Source organism: Mercenaria mercenaria, chromosome 3 (assembly GCF_021730395.1).
Source record: "Mercenaria mercenaria strain notata chromosome 3, MADL_Memer_1, whole genome shotgun sequence".
Classification (NCBI taxonomy): domain Eukaryota; kingdom Metazoa; phylum Mollusca; class Bivalvia; order Venerida; family Veneridae; genus Mercenaria; species Mercenaria mercenaria.
Window position 1 is genome coordinate 95,540,514 of NC_069363.1, and position 14,373 is coordinate 95,554,886.

The 14,373-nt window shown below is 35.1% G+C and overlaps 1 protein-coding gene across 1 annotated transcript; it reads left to right on the forward strand.

Annotated features, from left to right (window-relative positions):
• Nucleotides 1-13,044: 13,044 nt before the first annotated feature.
• LOC128555790 (solute carrier family 22 member 4-like) lies at nt 13,045-14,190 on the forward strand. Its single transcript, XM_053539362.1, has 2 exons — nt 13,045-13,462; nt 13,963-14,190. The coding sequence occupies exons 1-2, from the start codon at nt 13,083-13,085 to the stop codon at nt 14,183-14,185; spliced, it is 603 nt and encodes a 200-aa protein (XP_053395337.1). The 5' UTR covers nt 13,045-13,082; the 3' UTR covers nt 14,186-14,190.
• The last annotated feature ends 183 nt before the right edge of the window (nt 14,191-14,373 follow it).

The window sequence follows — 14,373 nt, forward strand, 5'->3', positions numbered from 1 at the left end:
TCTATTAACAGCAAAACTATGCTTTAGCAGAATCTAAATAGTTAAGCTCTAACTGGGACTCGAACCCAGGACCTCTCACACCTAAGGCAGACACTCTACCACTTCCCTATAACAGCAGTAGCTAATAGATATGCAGTTTAATTGCTGGATTACATTGCGTGAACTGGAAAAATAATCGGTGAACTCCGGATTATTGGCGTATTCGCTTTGTTACCTAACGGCAATTTTTGTGTAAAGAAAAAATATAATCTAATGCTGCCAACGTCATAATCGGTCAGATCTGCCCAAATTTCTCTGACGTGTTGTTCAGAGTATGAACTTACTAACTGGTAGTACCAGTGAAATATTACTTACACTGAATCTTTTATATTTGCCCTTTTTGCAGCTGTCGAACGGCAAAGACGGTGAGTTTTGTCCAAATATAAGTAATTATTTTACCAGTTTTGAGAGGATTTCAATTTATGGGAAATTACAGTTACAAACTAAATACCTTTCTGCAACACATGGAGTCATTAGCATTCACTGTCAGTCAGTATTATGACTAAGATCGACTGTCATTCATTCATTTCAAAGTTTCATAGACAGAGTCCGTTGTTTACATTTTTATCGTAACCGGTGCACTTGTAAAAATCACTTTAGTTTGAAAAATCAAAGTATGCGAAGAGCTATGGTACGGTCTCTATGAAATGGATACTTTTTCAACTGTTATAAGTACACAAAGGATTGCTCACTAAAATAAAAATGAGAAAAACTGAAACAAGAAAGTTATTGTTGAATTACATAAGACTTATTGTGTACATTCAAAGTCAACAATTAATACTTTTTTGTGCGAAAATAATAGTGCTTCACCTTGTCCAAACATTTATCAATCTCCTACAGATTCTAATTTAAAGAAAAAAAAAGTGAAATAAGTTCACTGTCTTGCTTTTCATTTTGCATATGTAAGCTAAAACACATTATTTAGTTTGTTTACAAAGTAGTGCATAAGAAAAGATACGGTGGTCAACGAATGCCACATTCCAAAACTAAAAGAGTATATTCCCCTTAAAACATTAAACATTTATCGTTACAGAAGTCGAGTGGCTTACAATAAGGGCCTAGAAATGTTGCCATTATTAATTTTCAACTTGGTATTCATGAACTTCAATGCACTTAAATATCAAAACACATTCAACAAACTTTTGAAAATGTATTGTCTTAAAAATCCCTAAAATAAGGTATGAAATTTGGTTGAGAGGTTCAATCAATGTGTATATGTGCAAAAGTAACATTCTAATATTGTTCACAAAACTTACTAATACACAGCAGGAATGTCAATGATCAAAACTGGACGAATATACAGTTATCCTCACTTTAATGTCATTTATAATTTGACATTGAATTCTCCACCATACTTTTCATAACTCTGTTTGCACGAGTTGCACGAGAATGCTGTCATTCACGTAAAAAAACGGGGTCAGATAAGTTGTAAATGCAATATCATCTAAACGTAATTAATGGATTATGTAGTTCAAGATAAACTTTATCTCATAACGTAATGAAGAAGTATAATGTTGTAACAACAACTATACTTACACTGATGTAAGTAGCAGTCGGTTTATAAGTGACTTTATTGATTCATTTTGTGTTTTGTTATTGTTGTCAAAAAGTATAACGGAAGTGCCTCACAACCGAAGCGGAAACCAGTTTGATGCACAAAATAGTCCACTTACAGTAAGTAATATTTTTTGATAAATGTCCACAGAAATTAATGATTTTCTAATATTAAAGACGAATATCTGAATAGGATTCATTATTTGATAAGAAATTATAATCATCGACATGTTTTTTTTTTAAATCATACACGTGCTGACATATAAGTTGTCTCCCGTTGTTTATTAAAGTTACCTTTCGTCCGGCGCAGTAATACTTTTTGCAGTGAATCGCCGAGAAGTCGTGGGAAAATTAAAAACCATGTAAATAAACTAAAATTAACCACCTTTTCAAGATGAATTTCAAGTGATCGACATTATGCATTTAACCCGCCTGACCTGTGTAGCATCTTTGATATCTGTTCTAGGTATTCATTGTGTAGAATGTCATGTTATGCCCTTGCAATGCTAATCCCACTCTGATTATTTTGTTTACATTTTTTATCAATGAGAAATATGGCGTCCATCCCGAGACGAAATGACGTGGGGTTAAATTTTTACATGTTTAAGCAAACCTGATGTGTTAGAAAGAAAATTTCATCCCTTCAACATTATTTGTAACACTGTTATTGTAAAAAAAACCTGTTTTGTCCTTATACAAAAGCTTAATATTTTGTGTTCAATGTATTTTCACAAAGACCTCTGTTTTCCTATTACATTCATAGTACCACATCCTTATCCGCAAAGTACTGAATATTACAGGTGTCCATCAGTATTATATCAGTTTAGGAATATGTTTTTTTATCTTCCCACCATCGATTTCTTGAATATGCACCCCTTCCTCATTTCTGTATGAACTGTGAATGTAGCAATATGCGTCCCCTTAACAGTACATAAAGTATAGTAGCGCTCTTTCCTGGTCGCAACAAAAATATTGACGTTATCGCACTTTAATAATGTGAAGTAATGTTTTAACAGAAACATGCATATTAGAATATTTGTTATAACGCTCTTTCCACGTATATAGGAAACAGGTATGCTTACTCCGTCTAACAAGAAATTCACTTTGTTCTCAGTACAAAAGATGAAAGTATATTTCGAAAAGTAAGGAATATAATATACTTTTAAGACATCAGATAAATAAGCGAAAACACCTGTGTAGTATAAATTCAATCCATTTCGATAGAAATGAAGCGTTAGATAAGGGTCGTAACCATATAGCACAAGTATTACGTGCTACATATAAACCAAAGCTTTTTTGCCTTGTCCTCTCCCAAATCATAACAGTTATAGGTCAAAAATCCTTGAACTTGATAAGGACGGCACTCGCTATCATAAATACTCCGCCTATCAGTTGGGTGTTACAAAACGTAACCACAGTGACAGTAGCTCACCTTAGTACAAATGAACTAATTAAGGTAGGACATAAAACTTCAGATAATGTCATTTTCACTAAGATTTTATATGTTTATTCCCTATACTCTGAGGTCAAGATCCGTAGAAAGTCATCACTCCGGCTTCAGGAAGTGATCGGAAATTTCCAGAATGCCAAATGCTCGTACGAGTTGCATTATCGGAACGTAAGGATACGTTGTCGTACGAAAATAGCATTACATTCGTTTGGTGCATATATCAGTACTATATTAGAGAATAGTTAGAGAAAGTAGCATGCAACTTCTAGGTGTACAATTAAGGACTTCTTTTAACTTAAAATTCATTTCTTGCATGTTACAGGGTTTGCCCGTATTTTTGCCGATGCTAGAAAAACTCCTCTTACACTTTCACTCAGAGGTGTAAGATGACTCATGTGCTGCAATTTATGAATGAATGCGTAAATTCATATGCTACTATTATAAAATAGTGCTCAAAAGAATGACATTCGTTTTCCCCCCATTTCTTCAATTATTAATTAAAGAATACGACATGCAAGAAAAAGAACTCATCACTAGTTGAAGGTGTGGATGGAAATATCTGGCTCTCAACACAAGAACCTGATATTCTATCCATAAGCCAACAGAAGTCTATATAAAAAAGACCCCCTCTATATAAAAAAGCCGTGTTACCGCCTAAATAGTTTCCCTCGGGCCAGATATTTCCATCCACATCTTCAGCCAATGAAAGATTCTTATATTCCTTTAGTATCATCTTCCCACCGTGACTCTCATCAGTGCACTTCTCAGCAGTCCAAATAATAGAGGCAGGGATCAATACATACAAGGTAATAGGTTACCATCCGCCAAATTCAGAATCTGTTTCCCCTCTCCGTTTCGAGGTGTAAACAGTCGAATAGTTAGAATCAAAACAAGATGTAAGTGAAATATGAAATTTTATTTGAACATATGTCATTGATTATAAATATGTTAACTGGTGACGGACATCTCTTAGTGGTCTGTCTACACACCATGTGTGATCGTCTGTTAGGTATTTTAACTAGTCCTGACTAATCATGAGTGAAGAGGCCGATATATTATACATAATTATGAACTGGCAAACTGTATATCAACTTGATTTTACCAGGGTGCTAGACGTTAGGGTACTAGTAGATGATGGCCTAGTTGTTGAACCAATAGCTGCAACAATGAACACACAGTCACCAAAACAAACAAGAGTGCCTGACTGTCACAAAATACGCCCGTCTTCGAACTTGGCCTAAATCAAGGGGCATAATCAAAGAGTGCCTGTAGCGAATTGGGTGGTTATCGTACTTGGCCATAATATTATGCCACAATCATTGTCAGCAAGTTCGGTGAAAATCGGATGAAAACTGTTCGACTTAGAGTGCGGACAAGGCTAAATTCGCAGTTTCTTTAGTAAATCAAGTGCCATAATCCGAGAGTGCCTGGGGCAATTTGGCTGGTTATCGAACTTGGCCATAATATTATGCCCACAAATAGTGTCAGCAAGTTTGGTGAAGATCGGATGAAAACTGTTTGACTTAGAGAGCGGAAAAGGCTAAAATTGCAGTTTTTCGAGTAATTAAAGGGCCATAATCCAAGAATGCCTGGGGTAATTTGACTGGTTATCGAACCTGGCCGAGATATTATGCCCACGAACATTGTCGGCAAGTTTGGTGACGATCGGATAAAAACTGTTTGACTTAGAGAGCGAACAAGGCTATAAACGAGTAATTCAAAGGCCATAATCCAAGAGTGTCTGGGACGATTTAGCTGGTTATCGAACTTGGCCGATATATTATGCCTACAAACATTGTCAGCTAGTTGATGAAGATCCGATGAATACTGTTCAACTTAGGGAGCGGACATGCCTTGGATGCCGACCGCCCGCCTGCCGCCGCCGCCACGAGTGTTCACATAATACGCCCCGCTCTTTCGGAGACGGGGATATAAAAATAAGAGCATTTACTTCATGATGCTAGAAATAACTATGAAAACCTGTTTTTCAGATATTCAGCACTTTGATAAAGGGGCAATCACTTTTATTCTACTTAATCAAAAATAAAAAGTAACAATGTGAAATAAGGCAATTATGACAAATTCATGGACATATAACTTTATTATTACATAAGCAATTTTCTCAATTATATAACTTGATAGAGATCTTGTGGCTATATATATTCTATGTAAGGTTTGACAGAGATTGCTGAAAATTTATGTCTATGAACAGTATAATTGTTGACAGATGGACGAACAAACAATGACTGGAAAAGAGTTATGACATTAGTGAGTTTATAAAACTAGTTTGAAAAAAGTGGCATCAGATATCATTCCAAGATTAATTATAGCTTCTTTAGGTTAACAAATAATAAAAATATCTCAATATGAATTATATTGTAAAGTTGTAAAACTTTCTGGTAAAAGCAACTGGCTTACGTTGAATGGAAAAGTAAATGAATATGCAGTATCTCGCCATAGCACATAGACAGGTGAGAAAAAATAGAAATGTAAAACAGTAGTATGTTTGTGATTAAAGTTAATTATTTGAGGAAAATATACTACTAAAAGTACTATCTTACTAACTATTCCCAGACGTTGCTTTGATACTTGGAAAGTAAAATGTTATGATCATGACTTAAAGTTCTGATACAAATAAAAAAAGTGTGATGGCTAGTCGGTTGGACAAACAAACAGACAGAGGGATGGACTTCATTCCTATATTCCCTTCCACAACAAATACCAACTCAGTGAATCAACCATTGAAAAGATATGACACCTGATGTACACAAAAAAAAACTACTTAACAGTTTCTAATTAATCGATTAAATGACAATAACTCTGATTTTGTTTAAATTCTGATTTCGTCGACTTGAAATTAAAACACAGATGTATATTGCTCCGTTTGGCGAAGCTCTTGTTCCAGTTTGAACTCGTCTTAAGCAGGTATTTGTCTTAAGCAGCCGTATGTTTTCGCTTTTTAGCTGGCTGCTTTACCGCGTTTGACTGTAAATAATATGAAAACTCTAGAACTTATTATGTACCAGGCTTTCAAGAAGCAGTAGTTCTTAACATCTATTCATTTATTCCAGGTGCTTTTATTCATTATAGGTTTTATGTGTACCTTGTAAAGAAAAATGTGTTTAAATACTAACAGACAGATTTGAAGATGAACCTTCTGTCAAATTAAATTGCTGGTGATTTTAAATCTATATTTGAAGCCTTGCTAGATTAGTCAAGTAATCTGGATACTTGAATGTCCGTAAAAAAATCATTCTAGCATTTGGAATTTTCAAACATGACAAAAGCTAGACGAAACGTCTGCAGTCATTCGTTCGCATATTATGATTGATTTATGGGAATTATAGGTTTTTGTTGAAACCTTGTCATTTTGAGCACTATTCTAGGCACATTAGTTAGGTTATCTTGGTCCCTTAAAACTGATATTCTTCTGAAATGGCATTTACCAAACATGTATCCAACAAAAAAAGCAGACAAGAAGGACACTAACGCCCTACAAATGTTCCGTTATTCTTGCAGTAAAGGAATGTTTTTGTTTCATGAAATCAATTGGTTTGGCCTTGGCTCATAAAGCTATGTTATCTTTCACAAAATGTGCCAAAGAACATGAAGATCCCTGTTAATAATACCTTTTGAAGGTTTAGAAATTTCAAGTTGAGAAAAAAATGAAATCAGACAAAACACACACATGTATATTGATTGTTTTAGACAGATGATGGTTCAAGTAAATCTTTCTGGAAACGTTCTTTTTACAACATGGGTATAATTTAAAACTGGATAGTGTTGATCTTTAAATGAAGCTGACAATCGTACCTTGTCTCTTTTCTATGGATGCTTTGTACCAAACATTCTGACTTTAAGAAAGAAATTAATTTTGGACTTAAAGAGAGAAAGAGGGAGACATTCTGTTCAAAACAACTTTGCTTATTAAATAATTGGTATGTCTGTGATGACTGAGCAACAGTGTGGCAGATTATTTTATCTGAGTCAGAATTTTCGTCAAAGAATCCAGACCTGAGTAAATGCATTTGCAATTTTGAATCAATATTGTGTATTAAGATCAGTGTACATTTATTTCATTTTGTGATATGTTTGCAGTTTATGTTACTATGGCAATAATCAAAGTGCTGTTGTTGCTGTTTAGTAGTAGTTTTATAATGTAATGGATTGTCGTTTTTCTTGATATGACATACTGTGCAATTTATACAGAGTGTTTGTTGTTGTGCCACGTGGAAGTAAATACAGCCAAGAATTATGGACGTTGTATCGCCTTATAGTATATATTAACATTAACTTTGCCAAAAGCGTTTGAGCATAGTGTAAGAATATGTTAGATTTGTCTGTTAGGTATGTTATAAATTTTTTTTAATATATGTTGATTTTTTTATTAGTTTTGTATTTTGATAGAGGTTTTGCAGTATTTAAATGAAGTGCAAACAATTTCACAGTGTATAGACTCTCTGTATGCCCAAAAGGAAGTCGTCAAAAACTAGGCGTTCACTTTCGGTTTTTTTGTTGTTGTTTTTTTTTTTTCCAATTTTTTGAAGCTGTCGGTAGTAAGTATTTTTATGTTTTTCTCTAACTATTTGAAATAAATATTCTTGTTGTATATTTTTTTTCAGTGTAAGATAACTGTCTCTGCAACACACAGTCGTTAAATAGATACTAACGCTTGAAATTAAAACGTATTTTCACCAAAAACACAGATGGTCAAAGCAAAAGACGAAGCATTCAGGCTAAAAATGCCTGTTATTTCTGAATTGCGAAGGAAATTCGTGTCAGAACCGCTTCTGAATATTTCATTATTAATCTATGAACATGAGTTTATACCTACAAATATTGTTTACTCCAACATGTATCTGAATTATGCAATGACCGCCTAGTCGCAAAACTTAAAACTGTTCCACTATTCGCCAAAACACTGTACGCCTATTCAATAAAGAAATAATGAAGTGTTTGGGCTTATAAGCTCCATACACTGTACTCATTGAATTAATAAAGTTTTTATTGTATTTCACTTGCGACAGTCAAACAGTATTCATTGGTCTATTCCAGCAACGATGTCCTTGTCTTGGACACGAAATAGTATCTGTATGCGTGTTTACGCGTTTCCGCGAATATACGAGAAAATATATATTTATTCCGCTCTGTTTGACAGGACACTTTGTTTTCATGTTTTTCTTTGTATTTTAGCTCCACTTTTCGGAGAAGAAGGGGTGTTATTCTACTCGCCCGGCTTCGGCGTTGGCTTTCTTGGTTAAAGTTTTTCGGCAACCTTTGTTTTTCTATTTTTACTTTTGCTTATATCTCACTGTAACTTCACATAAACATTGTGCAGCATGCAAAAAGGCCCTTTTTATGCAGGGACTGTGTCTATAATACCAAAGGTCAAGGTCACCCGAGGCGTTATACTTAGTGTTTGAAATCATTTTTTGTTTACAAATTTAAGCTCCGCCTACAGACACACGTGCTGTCTACCTGATTACCTGGTAGAGTCAACGAGTCCCGCTCACCTATCATATAGCTTTATTCAAATTAGTTATACAATGTCATGTAGAACAGCTGAAGTAATCACCTGGAGCCGGGTCATTTTCAGTTTGTTCTGTAGCGAATACTGCAATAATTATGAATGGAAACGTGGATGTTAGATTCTAAATGATATCAGCGGTGCTCTAGAGCCGGATATTAAAATAAACTGAAACTACCAGTTACCGCGCCGATAAAGTCCCCGTCGTAAAGTCCGAACAAGTCTCTGAGATGCCGGAAATGGATCATGACACTGAGTTTTGCCACGCAACGATTACATGAATAATGCGTTAGTGATTAATGTTCCTAACCGTGTAAAGAATCTAGTCATTATTACTAAAAATAATTTCAAACCCTATGCAGGTTAGAGTTTATTAGTGCGCATTTATCAAATTGGTCGCGGCTGCCCCGCGCTAGACCAATTTAATTTGATAAATGTTTACGAATAAACACTAACCTATACGAAACGTAGAATTGAAACAGCAGTAATAACATTTAAACTTGTCCCTGACTGTTCTGAAAATGAAAGAAATTATAACTAATATTTTTTAAGTGTCTGTTATCATAAAACAAAGTCAGAACATTGAAATTGAGAATGAGTAGAAGATTTGAATAGGCATATAGTTTTCGGACTAAGCGTACAGTCCGGATTTTAAAAATTGTGATTAGTGGGTCAGTAATGTTTCGAATAGTGGGACAGTGTAGTCGGCATACATGTTTCAGAGAAACACATTTTCCTGAAAATGTATTCGTTACCATAGAGCCATGCTAGTATTTATCGATGCGTAAGATATTTATCTACGAAGTAGCAAAGGTTTCAATTCTTTGCAAAACTTCAAGATTCATGTATATCAAAACAATGACAGTTTCATTACAAAATCGAACAAATATCAACACGTGATTTGGCTTGAAATTAAGTATATAACAAGTTAAAGCATAGCAAAAGTTCCTTCTAGGGCATATCTATATAAATATATAATGATCATCTTGTAAAATTTTGGTTGCAATGTCTGTTTTATACTGCCAAAAATGTCAAGTAGGTATTTGCGCTAATTATTATTTAACATAAATTGTTAAATCCAACAACAAATTAAATCTGTTACCACTTTCAGTTGAGTAAATACGGCAATAAGACATATTGACCCGGTCAATCCATTACGATTCCATCTGTGAATTTGTTGCGCATAATTAGAGGGTCGCAATGGGGTTTGTTTTCATATATTAACCATGCATTTGAAGATAACGATAATATTTAGTTGTTTACATGTAAATTTGCTGATATATGTCTATCTGTTTGTACATATGTTATGTTCTTCAAGAATGGAGGAAATAAAAGAATCCGTCAACCATCCTCGGGTTTAGTAATATGTAATCCATGGACGTGTTCAGTCAAAGAGTCGCCTCAATTAGGAAAGAATAGTTTTAACATCAGAGGTTATTTCTAAGGTCACGGAGTTTGACTGGCCAGCTTGTAATGACAACAGCTTTCGATATCAGTAGCTCAGTCAAGTGTGACTTACCAAACTATAATGTTCCTTCTCAACGTTAAGAGTAGCTCTTGGACACTACTTAAATTGAAAAATACACTTACTTTATGCGATATTAACGAAATTAACAAAGAAAATCCAAGCCATCCGCGACAGCAAAAAAATCACATAAAGGCCCTAATGATGTCTTAAGATGACCAAATATTGTCTTAAGGGAATCATTTCGGCGCAGAAAACAGCAGTAACTGGCCACCAAAGCATGTTCCAATTTCATGATGTGATATTCTTTGGACGTATGCCGTCGGTATAATGAATATCCGTCGGCAATGAAATATATACTTTTATTTGGACATACATACCAGCAATATATCCACCTGGTTTGATTCATCCTCAAGTCCTCCTGGACGCTGAGATTAACAGCAGTAACAAGGATTCGAGCCCATTTCCGAACACCTATAAAATGCTTTAAATTCAGATTTTCCGGACATTTCACCGGTTTTTGTCGAAACATTATGCATAAAATGCTGAAACTAATTTCATTTCGTATCTTATAAAGACCCCAACAATGACCTAAGATGACCAAATGTTGGCTTAGGGGCATCATTTCGGTGCAGAATAAAGCATTAACTCATTTCGCGATGTGACCTTCTTTGGACGTATGCCGTCGGCATCCTGAATATTCGTCGGCTATGGTGTATGTTCTATTATTTTTACATACATACCAGCAATATATCTACATGTTTTATTTCATCCCAAAAGCCCACTGGACGCTGTGAATTACAGCAGTAATAAAGATTTGAGCCCATTTCGGACATTAAAAAATCTTTAAAAAATAGGATGCCATTGGTATCCTGAACATCCGCCGACAATGTAATATGTAGTACTTTTTGAACAAACATACCAACAATATATCGATATCGTGAAATGCATCCTAAAGCCCAGATAAAAGTTACGAAAAACAGCAGCAATAGGGCGTGAACCCCGTTTCCTGAGACATAAAAAAAAACATTATAAAAAGAACATCTTTGAAAAATTTTCAATGGCCAGTAATGCATAAATTGATAAAATTGATTTCATATTGTATTTTGCGCAACTTCCAACTACTGTTGTTACTGCTATAACTTCCAGTAGTAGCATCAGTAATATTGTTGTTGATGCTAAAACTGCCAACAGTAACAGCAGTAATACTGTTGTTACTGCTATAACTTTACAACAGTAATATCAGTAATACTGCTGCTACTGCTATAACTTCCAGCAGTAGTAGCAGTAATACTGCTGTTACTGCTATAACGTTCCGGCAGTTACAGTAGTATTATTACTGCTATTACTGCTACAACGTTATAGCAGTAATAGCAGTAATACTGCTGTTACTGCTGTTATTGCTCTACTGCTAACTTCACGCTGGTGTCTCCGCGCTCCTTTATTTCATGATACACGCCAGAACCGGAAATGGTAATCTTGCGGAAGAGTTCAATTTGGGCGAAAATGATGGTGAATCATTTTGCAAAGCGGATAGGCAACTCAGTATGTGTGTAATTAATCAAGACGTAAAGTGACATTTTGTATGAAACATGCTGTTAAGTAAAATATTTGATCAAATTTGAAAGCGCTATTTCGAGATGCATACATGGAGCTAAACATCACGCATACGTGTCGTTGTGATGATTTAAGCATTGCTAGTCATATTAGAATAGTAATTCAAATGGCCTTCATGGTTAATCTAAGCAGAAATGTTTACTAATGAAGTGTTTTCTTTTTGGCTCGTGTCAATGAATTTATAATATAGACTGTCATATTATCTGTAAAAAATATAAAAAATGACGTCAATATGTTGTACTCTGTCTTACAACTGTATGTGGTTTTCATTCAGTGAAGTTTCTGGTAAGATGTTTTCTCTCTATATATATATATTTTTTCTATCTAGTTTTTAATTTAATTTTTGACTTTATACTGAACTTAATGCCACCTTTATTTGAACAATGCATCAGCTTTATTGAAACTAATTAAGCGCCAACTTTAAACTGAATTACTTGTCACCTTTGTTCGAAGTAAGGGTCTCCTTTATTTGAATTACGTGCCATCTTTATTTGAAATAAGTGTCTGTTCCATTTGAAGAAAGTGTCATCTTTATTTGAATTACGTGTCACCTTTATTCGAAGTAAGTGTCTCCGTGATTTGAACAAAGTATCTATTTTGTTTGAATTACATGTCACCTTTATTTGAAGTAAGTGTCTCCTTTATTTGAACAAAGTGTCACCTTGATTAGAAGTAAGTGCCTTCTTTATTTAAACAAAGTGTCACCTTTATTTGAATTACGTGTCACCTTTATCTGAAGTAAGTGTCACCTTTTTGAAGTAAGTGTCTCCTTTATTTAAAAAATCCGTCACCTTTAGTTATATTGTGGAATCTGCAATAAATATGTATACTTACAGACTGGAAAATACAGGCACACACTGTAACTGCCCCGCCAAAATTTTACACGGATTGGCAATGGAAGGCCCAGCGAGACCGGACAAAATAATCGAGGAGATTAGAGGGTGTGGGCGATATCAGATTCGCATGAGCGTTGTTGTACACCTGATCAAATCTATCGTCGGCTTCAGTATTTTGTCGACCGTCATTATTTGTTCGACACCGCCTTGGCGATGTGACGACAGAATTGTTCTCGACAATAGCACCTCGTGCATGATTCTGCAAAATGAGTCAGAAGTAAATATATGTCCGTCGGAGGCCTGTGTCCTTACGAACGACACGAAATGTTCTAGTTTCATTTTTGAAGGAACACTTCAAACGATTGTCAGTGAGGTAGGTTTAACTATTTCTTAAACTGTAACCACTTTTTTACATTTGACACCTTTAATTATTTCCAAAATCATATTAGAAAACAAAAGCTATTGTTTTGCAATACATATACGAATCCCGATACACAAATTCATTTTCACAGTAACTGTAAGTTTGTACCATTATACAGAAATATTTTTCAGTTTGGTTTAGTGTGCGGACGTGACTACATTCCAAGTTTAATCATGACTTTACAAGTTGCTGGGTTACTCGCAGGAAACATACTTGCTGGACAGTTATCAGATATGATTGGGCGTAAACCTCCATTCTTCACCTCCATAATTCTCATAACTGTTTTCAATCTGGTTGGTTTCTTTTCGGTAAACTGGGTCATGTTTGCTGTTGCGAGGATTTTCGTCGGCATTGGATCCGGATTTTTCTTGTCGACACAATATTGTTTGTTATCCGAATTTTCCTTAGCAAAATGGCGCGTGTGGATCGTTGGTTTTCCCTCTTGGCCGATAGAAGGATGCGTGTTTGCACTGTGCGCCTGGCTGATACAGGACTGGCGATATATGCAGCTCTTGACAGGCATCATGGGAATCCCATGTTTATTTGCATGGTTGTAAGTTATTTAACTGGTCAATAAAGACTTAAAAAAAAACACACAAAATGGGAGCTTTTGAATCAAGTCAGTAAAATTTCACAAGCATCCTGTATTAAAAGGGATCTAGAATTGTACACATGGGAATCATGACCATTCTGTTGTTTTGAGGGCCATTGGGCGGAAGCTTTCTGTTTAGGTAAGGGTTTTAAGCTGTGCAACCGGGAGTTCTGAGCGCTACGAGGCGGCCAGAGGGCTTGTGCCCTTAATTTGTACAAGGCAATGTTCCCCAACATAGTTTTTGTTTGAATCATTTGGTGATGTTCAGCCAAATTCGAAAGTATTTTTTATTATAAAGAACTCCGTCGGTTTACCATAAAAATATTTCCTAATCCTACAGCTTGATATACATTTCATATGATTTCAATAACTGGCTTAAATCAGAACATGATATATTTTGAAATGCTATGTATTATAGATGCTTATGTAAATATAATCATTCTGATTTTTGTTTGGGTCAGCATAATTCCCGAAAGTTTCCGCTGGTACATTGGACACGATAAGTCTGATAAGGCCCTTGAAGTGATCAATAAAGTTGCAAAGTATAACGACCGCCATGAAGTGGAATTGGGGCACCTAATGGAGAAACCGGAAGTGAAAAAGGACCGGAAGTACACCGTCATTGACTTGTTCAAGTCAAAGACTCTCATACGGAATACAATTCTTTCCATCTTTAATTGGTAAGAAACATCGGTTGCAAAATGCAACGCATTTTTCAGATTTGAGTAGATTTGATTATTTAACCTTCACCAATGATATAACATTCAAAGCTTCTGACAACACCCCTTGAATCAGACCAAAATGTTACCGTAGATCAATTAAAAGCCTATGTTTAGGGTGGAAGAAAAATATAACAAAGCTGATTTCTTAGT